Source organism: Seriola lalandi, unplaced genomic scaffold, assembly GCF_002814215.2.
Source record: "Seriola lalandi dorsalis isolate HSWRI2012SDOR001 ecotype SW California unplaced genomic scaffold, Sedor1 jcf7180002054801, whole genome shotgun sequence".
Lineage (NCBI taxonomy): Eukaryota > Metazoa > Chordata > Actinopteri > Carangiformes > Carangidae > Seriola > Seriola lalandi.
Genome location: NW_019525354.1, coordinates 538150 through 553287, shown reverse-complemented (window position 1 = coordinate 553287; position 15138 = coordinate 538150). Strand labels below are relative to the sequence as shown.

At 35.3% G+C, this 15138-nt stretch overlaps 1 protein-coding gene across 1 annotated transcript; it reads left to right on the top strand.

Moving 5' to 3' along the window:
* Nucleotides 1-3375: 3375 nt before the first annotated feature.
* On the top strand, nucleotides 3376-4728 carry LOC147817960 (uncharacterized). The gene has a single exon (XM_087179245.1). It carries the CDS (start codon nucleotides 3376-3378, stop codon nucleotides 4726-4728), a length of 1353 nt encoding a protein of 450 aa, XP_087035371.1.
* The last annotated feature ends 10410 nt before the right edge of the window (nucleotides 4729-15138 follow it).

Genomic DNA, 15138 nt, shown 5'->3' with positions numbered 1-15138 from the left:
ATTCATGCTCACATTCAAACCTATGGGCAATTTAGAGTTGCCAGTTAACCTAACCTGCATGTGTTTGGGTTGTGGGAGGAAACTGGAGTACCCACAGAAAACCCACGCGGGCACGAGGCGAACATCTACACTCCACACAGAAAGGCCCCAGGTGGCCGACACGATTCAACTATAAAAATAAAAATACTAATTTCTCAAAACTGGAAACTTTCAAAGTATAAAGTATTGACAAATTAAAATGTGAGCAGCGTTTTAATGTATTATCTGGTGTACATGGAAATAAACAACTATTCTAGATATAACAATGCATCATATCTTATGAGATGATCATGATGCTATCTGCAGGTAGTGAGTAACAGAATACAGATAGAGTAGTGTTGTCAAAGGTATAATTTTCTTATGATATAAAGTTTCCCACAATAGAAGCACCTTAGGTATATTGCTTGAGTAGGCAAACTTTACACCTCTTGCAGGGTGTTATATCTTCATACCATCCACTTGTTGCTGTAACTATCTGTACGGCAGCACCACTATATCTAAAGGCATTTCAGTCAGACTCCTCATATAAACAGGTTCATTGAGAATGAATGACCCCATGTACAATACTGATGTATAATGACAGCATTGAGGATGTAAACATATCACACCTTACAAACATACAACTTAAAGCTTAATTTCTAGAGGCACACCAGTGCATCTGCTTCCTTCAGCGGATGTCCTCATGCTGAGCACTGATCTGAGTATGTATTAGTCATGCTGCTGTCAGACATGTGAGCAAATTCACTGAGAGTACTTTATTTTACAAAACATTTCACTTGATTATGGATGTAAATGGATTGCCTGACAGAGTAGTCAAATTTGAATCATGCAGGCTGTAAATTTATATACAAATTTGATTTGATTTTTGTTGACTGTGTCTCTATTGACGGTAAACTAGCCCACAGAAGCTGCCCTGGTGTTACATTTTCTAGGATGTCCACATGTGGCTTTGCTGATATCCCAAATCTAAACCATGCATGAAGGATAGTGCAAGGTCACTCTAACATCACATGGAATTTTCTATGCGTGGGCCATCATGTGGCCATTCCTCCCCCCCTGCGCCGGTTAAGTGCGACATACCATCAAGTGGAATTTATTTGTGGCCATTCCTCTGATAAACAATGTCCTGATGGATACAATATACATGTTTATGCTGCACAGCAGTCCACAGCAGCAGGGAGAAAAAGCCTCTCAAAATATGAGCATGAGGGTCCTTTAATTGAATGAAATCAGTGCAGCAAGATGCGATGGGTGTTGTAGGCTATATAGCTGCTGTCAGCTAGCACAGCTTGGCATGACTTGTTGTTCTGCAACTCAGTCAGTATCTGGTGTGTCCTCTCCTCCTGAACCAGAGTTAACCACGCTACCTAAGTGAAATATAGCATTGGCAGTCATTTTGCATACCGCACATGCTTTGATGCCCTTCTCATCTGTGTCACTGCAGGACAGGAATTGAGTTTCCTCTGGAAAATAGACACATACTGCTTGCTTTCATGTTTGTCAACAGCCCCTACGGATATCACAATGGCAGGATACTGCCAGTGTTGGACAGAATACTTGGGAAAAGATTTGGTGCCTGAATACTAAAGACTTTATTCTAAATTTGATCAGTAACTTATTCTGTCATAAAACTAAATAAAAAAAGGTAACGTATTCAGAATACATTTAATATCATCCTCAACAGGTATGGAATGATGCATTTGCAAAGAGATCAAAAGGCAAATTTCAATATCCGAACACTGGTGTCTGAATAAAAATTCACAAATGGAAAAGAGATCTGTTAAAAGCATTATGCACATATCATCTTTTTCTTACCTGTCAACTGTCTTTTGCTGTATCCTCTGACAGGAGTATTTATTTAAAATCGTTTCAGTTTGAATTTACTTTAACTTCACTCTAACTACAGCATATCCAGAGATTAAACTTCACCTCTTGTGATTTTACTTAAAGAATTAAGTAAAACTTAATGAGCAAGTTTCTTATGTCACATGTCTCCGCACTGACCTAAAGCTGCAATTCTGACTGTCAACCAGGAATTGATTCTGAGGGAATATCTTTAAAAGTTTCTCTCCCCCTTGTGTTATCCATTTATTTATTTCAAAGTCTGAGCCAGTAGCCAGACGACTTCAAAGAAAGCAGAAGGTCTCTCGTGAATTCACTTTATCCAGAACATAAAATGTGAATCCTAGTAGGGTGCATTTCCTGCTGCATCATCACTTTAGCTGGAATAAAACAACCTTGTTTCTAATTACTGAATGATATGAATAATCTATATTTGGTACAGTATTTCTCCTCTTAGGCAAAGAAGAGGCTTTCTTCTGTGTCCAGTCTGATTTTGTGTGTGATCTGTACTTCTCAATATGAGTCCAGTGTGACAGCTGGACCGAATCAGTGTTGGGTTTGTCGATTAAACTTCAAATCTTTGGCTGTAATATTCACATTTTCTCTATGACAACTGAGAAACTCCATCTGTCGAGGAAGTGAGTAAAAGTATTATTATTCAGAAATGGCCGTTTCTGTCTTGTTGATTATATTTTGTAATATGAACCTGAATCTGCAAAGTAACTTTTAATTTAAGTTGTCAAATAAATGTAGTGGAGTAAAAAGTGCAATATTTGCATCTGAAGTAGCAGGAAATGGAAATACTCAAATAATTACCTCAAACGTGTAAATAAATGTTGACTAAATGTTCTCAGTTACTTTCCATCACTGGGCATGTGCTTGTTAGCAGTAGGTCTCTTGAAATGTACTGACAATAGTCTCTCTTTATGACAGTAATGGATAATGGCAAAGATCTTGTGTGTCATCTAAAACTTTAAAAAGCAAATATGGATTTTGAAAATGCCACATTTACTTGAAATTCTCACATTCTTGTGTGTGTTTATTTCACATATTCATATTCATAAATTGGACATTTTTGGGAATACATGAAGATCTACAGTATATTCCGCCTTTATTTGATATGCTATAGTTAAACAGAATTCAAAATATAACCAGATATGATGCCAACAGAAATACTAATTACTAAAAAGAAAAAAAATCTTGTGTTTAAAAAATGAAATATTAAAAATGAATGGAATAGTAGTACTTGATATTATAATCTCAGAATATTATATGTACATTATTCTGTGTGTGTGTCATGGAGAGTTCTAGAAGGATGAGTTTGAGAATTCACTCACTCTTCACCCTGAACAATCTTTGTCCATTTGCTCCTGAAGCATCGACAGTGTTTGACTACTCTCGAATTTGACTGTTCAGCCAATTGTTTCAAATCTTTTGTCATTGCTTTGACACTTTAACTTGTTCTGTATTGAGATATACAGCAACATATTATTCATGGGGTTCATCGAAGGGAGCCGAGGCGTTTACAGACCCATCAGGGTGTTGTTCGACACACCCATATATGAACGGGCTCTCCAACTCTGCTGGAACATCAGCTCTTACAAGGCTCAGATTGCACTGGTGGCACAACTAATCAGGCTTCAGCAGGGAAACAGGATCCCACCTGAGGTGACTGTTGAGGATATGACAGACATGCTGGTGGAGCAGAGCAAAAACACTCTGGGAGTGCAGCTCTGGGAGTTTGAACTTGAAGACTTTGATGATGCTGATGCCAAACCTCTTCTCATGCTGGTGTGGGAGGTGAACACCAGCATGAAGATGAGAGATGTTGGATTTGAAGCCAGGATGTTTGTCAACGCACCACAGGCCAGCCCTCCATGTTTTCAACATCCAAAGATCATTAAAGGGGCTGAGAATTACGCCAACATCCTGATGGAGCAGCAGCAGGAGGCGCCCAGCTACAAGCTGCTTGGCCCACGGGATGTGGTGATCAAGGTGGTTCCCAGAGTCCTGCAGGGCTTCCGGGTGCCTCTTCCAAGCACCTGCTTAAACATGCCTTCGCTGCAGCTCAGTGAAATGGCTGTCAGTGTCACAAAGGCTGTTCTGGAGCAGGTCTCCACTGCTCTGTCCACCACACTCCAACAGATCAGCTTCTCCCACTCCACCAGGGACAACTTTGTACTGTCTATCAAAGAAAGGGTGAGGCAGTTTTACACTGAAGATGCTCTGATGAAGAAACAGGAGTGCTTTGCACCAGATGTGCTGACCAACATCGCTGATGTTGCAGCCAAGGAAATCTGTGCACTGTTTCAGCCCCAGTTTCACACTCGTGCAGCAGTGCCAGCTGATCTGAACCTCACAGAGCAGGAACAGGTTGACTTCAGGACAGAAACTGTACTCATCCTTTCTGAAAATAAGAAGTCGGGTCTGGAAGAAAACACGGAGCCAACCAAAGAACCTGATTCTGCTGCTATTTCTCTTCCAACATCTCTTCTTACACAGAGAGCTGAAGCTCCCACCAACACTGCCAACCAATATGGCATGAACCACAGTCTGTATGAAGCAGAGGAAGAGCCAGTGCTCAGCCAAGAGTCAGATTCTGCTGTGGGTACACCAGCTCTTCAGATCCCCCCTGATGAACCTCCTGTCATCACTCCAATGCAGGATGACATGACCACCAGCCAGGGTGACAGAGAGCCATGGTGGTGGAACAAACCTCTAACACCACAACAGAGGTCAAAGAAGGAGCAGGAACAGACGCTTCGGTGGCTGGTTTCAAAAGTCATTCCAGCGTGCCAGAGGAAGACTCCACAAAACAGACTGAAATTCCTTTTTTATTGTTACTAATTCAGATTTTTGTGTGTATGTGTGTGTTTACATTCTTGAAAAATTATTAATTCATCATTGCATTGTAAAAAGATTTGGTTATTACTTTTAAGATGTACAGCATGATGATTCATTTAAAATCAGGAAAGTAACAACAACAACAAGGAATTACAAGAGGATAAAAGAGCCCGAAGTAAAGACCACACGTATTGATCACTCGCTGAAAAACAAACAGCTGAATAGTCTTAGTCATGTTTTTAAATACATAACAAAACAACAAAAAATCATGATAAAGTTAGGTTAGTGTTAGGCTCAATTCAAATAAAATGTGGGCTCCCTTTACGTCAGACAAAAAAAAAGAAAGAAAGAAAAACATTGTATTGGTGGGTTGAGAATGAATATTCTTATAGTCCTTGTCTTTTATTTGTACGTTTTGCTGCATTAAGGCAAATTCAGAGAGCAGAGACACGCCGAAGACAACTACTCAGACAAATAAAACAAAGAGGAGCCAGCCGGACAGAAGAAGGAAGCAAAGAAAGAAGAGCAAAGAAAGAAGAGAGCCAATTACACACTTGACTTTGCTACTGCTGCTACATATACACTATCAAAACTTTTTCTTAATGCACAAAAGGTCAAAAAGGTTGAAAGAATAAAGACACAAATGGAAAATCTCAATAAAATGGAGAGGATAAAAACACCCAAATATTCAGCACTGCCAAATTCCTGTTCCTGAGTTACAAAAGAAACGATTTCAGTGCTGTACTCCTCATTATTCAAGCATGACTAGAAAATTGAACCAATTTTTGACTACAGGTAACATACAGTTACCCACAGGCAATTTTTGTAGCATTTCGTTGAAATTATAACTATTGTTATAATTAAAATGTTCAAGTTCAGCAGGATAATGGGTAGTAAAACTACTGGCTGCTTGACTGGGGTTGGTAGGTTGGCGCATGTCGCATTATCAACCATACAAAAAAGGTGTGACTTTTACCGCTGTGTCGCAGGGTGTGTGCCTCATCCCGCAGTAAAGGAGGGGTCTCCATGGGAGACAATCCTGCAGCTTGTATTCCATTGTGCCATCTGGGTTATATCTGATTGCCGTCACTTCATGCACAGTGGCATCCCCTGTTCCCTCTCCTGGACTGATTGATTTGCCGTGGCATTGGCTTTGTAAGTCAGGGAAAAAAAGAGAACAGCTCAGGTAGTTCACACTACAGGGTCTGGTGGCTCTTGCTTTATTTATGAAGGCAACATATCCTGCCAGTATGTGAACACCCTGATTTCTTGTCTTTCTCTTACCGGGAGGTCACAGCTCATTTGCATGTCACTTCTGCCCAAGTGCTTTCTGGCTATTTAAGGACTTGATGATCCTCATGACACAGTCTTGAGTGACACGGGCAAGTAATTTCCCATGCTGCCAAAAGCAAAGCAATCACTTCTGTGTCATACATGTGATATCACTGTCAATGTGATAAAACTGAGTTTGCTCACAGAGGCCTTTGTATTACACATATACTGTACATAGGCCCTATATATTATCTGTGGTGAAGTCTGGAGTCCAGGGAACACTGCAGGATTTAACATCTATCGCTATGATGGGTCACTTCAGCTCTTCTCTTGAGTTCTGTATTCTTCCATTGTACTCGGTGACTATTATTTCCAGTGGAAGTGATCCTAGCATTCATCTTCACTAACCTCACCTCCTCTAAAAGAGCAACATCTCTCATATTGATCCCTCTTTGGTGGGTTGAATGAGAGGCTCATCTGATGGAATTCTTTCACAAAGACTCCTTAAAGAGAGGAGCTGTGTTGACATACACTCATAGAACATATAAAGACAGTTGAAAAGTGGTCATACAGCCTTTTTTTCCCATGCTTGACCTACATTAACATGAATGGAAAGCTTTCAATACTTCTCAAACCTTTTTTTTTTTTTTTTTTTTACAAACTGATGCTGCATGATTTTGCTCCTCAGCATTCTTGGGCTTGGTACAGTGTAGCTCCAGGTCATTCCACCAAACCAAAAAAGTGGCAAAGACATCTTCTTGCACATACTTCTTAATTTTTCTAGTTCTACATATTGGGAATGAGATGATCCCTCTCTAGACCTTTGTCTGACCTACATAAAGTGTCTGAGTATAATTGACCACCCAGCCACATAAAACCCATTTTCAGCCGAGAACATATTTTTCTAAAAGTGCTTGAAAATCTGGCCATCACTGCGGAACTCGGTACAGAATCATTTTTCTCCAGCAAAGGAAAAGCCTCATTCAAAAGTGCATTCAATGTGATAATGGCCTAATGCAATAAAACTGGAACACTCTGAAAGGATTTATTTCTTCATAATCATTACTTTTACCATTGATACCTTACTAAATTTCACTTATTTCTTTTTCCTGTACCCTTGTATTACACAGTATATGCAACAAACATCTATGCTAACATATTTATCTCTTAAGTTAATTCTATACATTTTTTTAACAATTTCAAAGTGTGTAGAAAATGGAATGAGAAGACGAGGAAAGGAATGGGACCCCTGAATGCAATGACCCAGCTTTATTTTATCTGTCATTTGCAACCTAAACAAGCCAAAACATGTCAAAATGACCTGAATACGTGTGATTGTGAGTAGTGTGGCTTCGTAGATAATTCATTTAGTTGAAATGTGTTGAATTCTTATGGATTATAGCACATTTTAAATGATTTTGGCACAAGATTTTTAGTAAAAAAAAAAAAGAAAAAGCGACAGGCCTAAAACTGTTGCAGTCTATCTATTTCCCTAAGCCTATGGATGGATTATAAAACAATGGGCCTCTGGGTACTGACATGTCAAACTGCCCCCACCCCTCCAACATAAGAGCAAAACATTCAGGTTGAAAGAGACAAACTATTTTGCATCTCTTTGTGGTTGTTTTATATCAATTTTTTACTCATTTTGCATGATTTCTATTACTAATTTTTAGTTTCTTATTGTCGTTTTGCATTTGCTCTTTGTAATAATTTTTTTGTCTGGTCATATTCATTTTATCTCTTTAGTTGTAGTTGTTTTGCAATTGTTTTTAGACGTTTTGTGTGTATATTTGGTCGTTTTGCAGCTCTTTGTGGCAATTTTGCATCTATTTTTTTTCAGTTTCTGGCTCTTTGTAGTGATTTTGGGTCAAGTCATGCATGTTTTCTGTGCCTTTGCATGTCTTTATACTTGCTTTGTGTCTATTTTTACTACTTTTGTGTCTCTTTGTAGCCGTTTTATTGACTTTCCAACAAAAAAAATATTAACAGGGGGCCCTCTGACCCTTTGTGTCCGCTATGCCTGCTCAGTAATCCATCCATGCCTAAACCTGTTCATTCGCAAGGTCCTCGGGTCAGATCAGAGCAGGGAAGAGTAACAGCATGCATTGTGAGTCAAAGTCAGAAATGTTCCACACATAGTTTTAAAGTATATAAGCAAGCTGGAAAATTTAAGACCGGCAGGCAACAGGAGGGGGTGGACTGAAGGGAATGTATGTGCTGGTTAATTGCAGATGAAAACTGAGGGAAACTGCTTACTTTAACAGGGTGATACAAAAGACAGAGCAACAGAGTCTTGTTTGAAAGCTCTTAGTTAGAATGACAGGCAGATCTGACAAATCAACAAGAGCGTCAGGAGAGTCTGCCTCTGCAGCAATTAGGAGCAGCTGGTGGGGATTGAGGACAATGCAGGGCAGGTAAGGTTAAGGTAATCCAGGTAGACTCAGCCCATATGTGAAACAGTGTTAATCACAGCAAGTCACTTTCATCAGCTATGGTGAAATATTTTGCTTAAAACTGTGTGCCATCTTTTTGTATGTTTATTTTACATATTCACTGTAAAAAAACAAAAAAAAAACAACAAAAAAAACCAAAACAACAACTAATAGTAGGAAAAAGAGAAAACCATCATATTTACACATTAAAATCTGTTTACAGGTGTTGGGGGAGCATGAAGGCTGAATTTGGCAAGAATTGATTAAGTCTTCAGGTGGTGCCAAGGTCATAATTTGATGAAATATCTGTTAGGAGTTCATTTTGATAATACACCCATAGTTGTTATGAAGACATAAGACCTATGAGTTTTATGTTTTGTATTGAACAGTTCGAAAAGTATTTAATCTTAAATGGCCTTGACTTTATATTTATCGTTAAAAAAATAAATGAAAAAATTTAAAACTGTTTTATTTGCTTTTCTGCTATTGGTCATCTGAATTTATCCCACAATCTCTTTGAACTCAGCTGAATACCAAAGTGTGCTTCTTGACAGCCTGTGCATAGGGAACATCCTGATTATAGCAGAGACCACAAAAGAGTCTGAGGTCAGGACCACAATCTGCCTTGCAGGCTGACATGGTCTTGAAGGCTGACTCAGGAGTCAAGGATCAGGGGGCCTGGCCCGTGGATGCCCCAGCAATCATAGCCACCCTTAAGGTTTATATGTGCAGTGGGAAACTGTATAAAAACATGCAGAAGCGTGCTTGTCCTTTCTGCATGTCAACAGTTTGGCAGAATTTAGAGGATTGTTCTGTGAGGAGATATTATTTTACTAGGAGTCCTGAGGGATGTGAATAGAAAGTTTTTTGATTTATCATACATAGGATTGGCTATTGGTTATAGTATGCCATTTTTATGACATTTTATGACTTACTATAATATGACGTTTTTTAAGGTTTTTATACCTAACTATGACCCTATTACCTAACTATCACATTACTGTGATGCTTTTATGACATTTTATGCCTTATTGTACTGTGATTTTTTGGACTTTTTTATGCCTTACTATAGTATCACGCTTTTAAGTCATACAATACAAAGATTGTGCCTTATAGTAATCCCAAGATATGCATTTCAGGTTAATTAGTGATTCGAATGCCTGGGTATATTGTGTAAGTTGTTTTTATAACATTCTACGCCTTACTATACAATTAAATTTTTATGACTTTTTGGCTAAGTATACTTGGATGTTTTGATGACTTTTTATGCCTTACTATACTATGATGTTTTTATGACATTTTGTGCCTTACCATACTATGATGTCTTTTGACGTTTTCATGCCTTACTATACTATGACGTTTTTTAAAACTTTTTATGCCTTACTGTACTATGACTTTTTTTGTCTTATTATTCTAGGACATTTATAATGACTTTTTATGCCAAACTATAACTATACTATGACGTTTTTATGGTTACTATACTATCACTTTTTTATGACTTTTTATGCCTTACTATACTATGACATTTTTATGACTTTTTATAATTTACTATACTAGGACGTTTTTATCCCTTACTATACTGTCATTTTTATGACTTTTTATTCCTTACTATATATGTCGTTTTTATAATTTTTTATACCATACTATACTATGACATTTTTATGACTTTTTATACCTCACTATACTATGACGTTTTTATACCTTTATATACTATGTCGTTTTTATGAATTTTTATGCCTTACTATACTTTGTTGTTTTTATGAATTTTTATGCCATACTTTAATATAATATTTTTTATCACTTTTTATGCCTTACCATACTATGACGTTTTTATGACTTTTAATGCCTTACTATACTATTACATTTTAATGCCTTACTATACTATGACGTTTTTATGCCTTACTATACAATGTCTTTTTCACCAGTTTTTATGCCATACTATACTATGCCATTTTTATGACTTTTTATGCCTCACTATACTATGTTGTTTTTATGATTTTTTATGCTTTACTATAATATGACATATTTATAACTTTTTATGCCATACTATACTATGATGTTTTTATGACTTTTTATGCCTTACTGTACGATGATGTTTTTATGAATTTTAATGCCTTACTATACTGTTTTGCTTTTAAGACTTTTTATGCCTAACTATACTATGTTGTTTTTATATCTTTTAATGCCATAATAGACTATGACATTTTTATGACTTTTTATAATTTACTATACTAGGACGTTTTTATCCCTTACTATACTGTCATTTTTATGACTTTTTATTCCTTACTATATATGTCGTTTTTATAATTTTTTATACCATACTATACTATGTCATTTTTATGACTTTTTATTCCTTACTATATATGTCGTTTTTATAATTTTTTATACCATACTATACTATGACATTTTTATGACTTTTTATACCTCACTATACTATGACGTTTTTATGCCATACTATACTATGACATTTTTATGACTTTTTATGCCTCACTATACTATGTTGTTTTTATGAATTTTTATGCTTTACTATAATATGACATATTTATAACTTTTTATGCCATACTATACTATGATGTTTTTATGACTTTTTATGCCTTACTGTAAGATGATGTTTTTATGAATTTTAATTCCTTACTATACTGTTTTGCTTTTAAGACTTTTTATTTCTTTTTAGTTCTTACTAAACTATTTCGTTTTTATGCCTTACTGTACTATGTCCTTTTTATGACATTTTATGTCATACTATAGAATGGCTTTTTTTCCTCTTGATATACTATGACATGGTACTTGGTCAATATGGTGGTACAGTGGTTAGTGTTGTTGCTTAATACTCAAGAGGTTGACGGTTCACATCCCATATCAGGTGGGTTTTTCTTTTGAGTTTAAATGTTCTCCTAGTGCCTCTGTAGGTTTCCTCGGGTTACTCCTCCTGTAATCCAGTCACATGCATTTTAGGTTAATTAGCCACTAGAATGCCTTAGTTAAGTTTGGTTTTTCATACTTTACTATACTATATCCAGTGGCGGCTGCTGGTCTTATAAGGAGGGGAAGCTCATTTTCGGCCTTCATCATAAAATGTGTCCGTTTATTAATATGTAAATTCGCAGAGTGACAGAAGAGAGTCGCCAAACACAACGCTAGTCGTTTTTAACAAAGACAAAGTCGCTGAGGATCAGTAACGTCTCCAGATCAACTCCGAACAACAGAATGAAAAACTTGAAAACTGCTCCGGTGGATGCTAATACTTCAAGATCGCTGATTCGCTCATTTCACTGTCAATCAAAAAGGGACTCAGCCTCAGACAGATCATCCAATCATCATGCAGAAGCCGAGCGTCCGGGCCAGCCCACTGTCCCATAGACCCCCAGAGACGCTGAGCTACTAGCTGATACTATGTCTTTTTCATCAGTTTTTATGCCATACTATACTATGACATTTTTATAACTTTTTATGCCTCACTATACTATGTTGTTTTTATTAATTTTTATGCTTTACTATAATATGACATATTTATAACTTTTTATGCCATACTATACTATGATGTTTTTATGACTTTTTATGCCTTACTGTACGATGACGTTTTTATGAATTTTTATGCCTTACTATACTGTTTCGTTTTTATGACTTTTTATGCCTCACTATACTATGATGTTTTTATACCTTATATACTATGATGTTTTTATGCCTTACTATACTATTTCGTTTTTATGACTTTTTATGTCATACTATAATATGACATTTTTATAACTTTTTATGCCTTACTATACTTTGATGTTTTTATGACTTTTTATGCCATACTATACTATGATGTTCTTATGCCTTACTATACTATGTCGTTATTATTAATTTTCGTGCCATGCTATACTATGAAATGTTAATTACTTTTTATGCCTTACTATACTATGACGTTTTATGACTTTTTATGCCTTACTATACTATGTTGTTTTATCACTTTTTGTGCCTTACTATACTATGTTGTTTTTATGAATTTTTATGCCATACTATGCTATGACATTTTCATGACTTTTTATGTCATACTATAGAATGGCTTTTTTTCAGCTTAATATACCATGACATGCTACTTGGTCAATATTGTGGTACAGTGGTTATTGTTGTTGCTTAATACTCAAGAGGTTGACGGTTCAAATCCCATACCAGGGGTTTTTTTCTTTTATGCCTTACTGAACTATGTCGTTTTTATGACCTTTTGTGCCTTACTATACTATGTTGTTTTTATGAATTTTTATGCCATACCATGCTATGACATTTTCATGACTTTTTATGTCATACTATAGAATGGCTTTTTTTCCACTTAATATACTATGACATGCTACTTGGTCAATATGGTGGTACAGTGTTTAGTATTGCTGCTTAATACTCAAGAGGTTGATGGTTCACATCCCATACCAGGGGTGTTTTTCTTTAATGCCTTACTATACTATGTCGTTTTTATGACTTTTTATGCCTTTCTATACTATGACATTTTTATGACTTTTTGTGCCTTACTATACTGTGTCATTTTTATGACTTTTTATGCCTTACTATACTATGTCATTTTTATGACTTACTATACAATGTCTTTTTCACCAGTTTTTATGCCTTACTATACTATGTTAATTTGTATGACTTTTCATGCCTTACTATACTATGTAGTTTTTATAAATTTTTATTCCATACTATACTATGTAGTTTTTATGATTTTTTATGCCCTACTATACTATGACGTTTTATCACTTTTTATGCCTTACTATACTATGTTTTTTTTATGAATTTTTATGCCATACTATGCTATGACCTTGATATACTATGACATGCTAATAGGTCAACATGGTGGTACAGTGGTTAGTGTTGTGGCTTCATACTCATAATGTTGACGGTTTAAATCCCATACGAGGGGTGTTTTATTTTAATGCCTTACTATACTGTTTTGTTTTTATGACTTTTTATACCTTACTAAACTATGTCGTGTTTATGCCTTACTATACTGTTTCGTTTTTATGACTTTTTATGCCTTACTAAATTATGATGTTTTTATGCCTTACTATACAATGTCTTTTTCACCAGTTTTTATGCCATACTATACAATGCCATTTTTATGACTTTTTATGCCTCACTATATTATGATGTTTTTATGCCTTACTATACTACTTCGTTTTTATGACTTTTTATGCCTTATTATACTGTCGTTTTTATGACTTTTTATGCCTTACTATACTATGACGTTTTTATGACTTTTCATGCCTTACTATACTGTTTTGTTTTTATGACTTTTTATGCCTTACTATACTGTAATTTTTATGACTTTTCATGCCTTACTATACTATGTAGTTTTTATGAATTTTTATTCCATACTATACTATGTAGTTTTTATGATTTTTTATGCCATACTATGCTACGACCTTAATATACTATGACATGCTAATAGGTCAACATGGTGGTACAGTGGTTAGTGTTGTGGCTTCATACTCATAATGTTCACGGTTCAAATCCCATACCAGGGGTGTTTTTCTTTAATGCCTTACTATACTATGTCGTTTTTATGACTTTTTATGTCTTTCTATACTATGACATTTTTATGACTTTTTGTGCCTTACTATACTATGTCATTTTTATGACTTACTATACAATGTCTTTTTCACCAGTTTTTATGCCATATTATACTATGCCATTTTTATGACTTTTTATGCCTCACTATACTATGATGTTTTTATGCCTTACTATACTATGTCGTTTTTATGAATTTTTATGCCTTATTATACTATGTCGTTTTTATGACTTTTAATGCCATACTATACTATTAAATTTTTATGCCTTACTATACTATCACATTTTTATGACTTTTTATGCCTCACTATACTATGACGTTTTTATGACTTTTTATGCCTCACTATACTATGACGTTTTTATGACTTTTCATGCCTTACTATACTGTTTTGTTTTTATGACTTTAATGCCTTACTAAACTATGTTGTGTTTATGCCTTACTATACTATTTCGTTTTTATGACTTTTTATGCCTAACTAAACTATGATGTTTTTATGCCTTACTATACTTTGTCGTTTTTATGAATTTTTATGCCTTATTATACTATGTCGTTTTTATGACTTTTTATGCCTTACTATACTGTTTTGTTTTTATGACTTTTTATGCCATACTACACTGTCATTTTTATGACATTTTATGCCTTACAAAACAATGTCACTTTTATGACTTTTTATGCCTTACAAAACAATGTCGTTTTTATAACTTTTTATGCCTTACTATAACATGTAATTTTTATGAGTTTTCATACCATACTATACCATGACATTATTATGACTTTTTATGCCTTAATGTATGATGACGTTTTTATGATTTTTTATGACTGACTATAATGTTTCGTTTTTATGCCTTACGATACTATGACATTTTTATGCCTTACTATACTATGTCGTTTTTATAAATTTTTATGCCATACTATACTAGGACATTTTTATGAATTTTTATGCCATACTATACTATTACATTTTTATGCCTTACTATACTATGACATTTTTATGCCTTACTATACTATGTCGTTTTTATAAATTTTTATGCCATACTATACTATGTTGTTTTTATGAATTTTTATGCCATACTATGCTATGACCTTGATATACTATGACACGCTAATAGGTCAACATGGTGTTATAGTGGTTAGTGTTGTGGCTTCATACTCATAATGTTG

Coding starts and splice junctions, on each gene's coding strand:
- LOC147817960 (XM_087179245.1), top strand. CDS start 3,376: ATGGGGTTCATCGAAGGGAGCCGAGGCGTTTACAGACCCATCAGGGTG.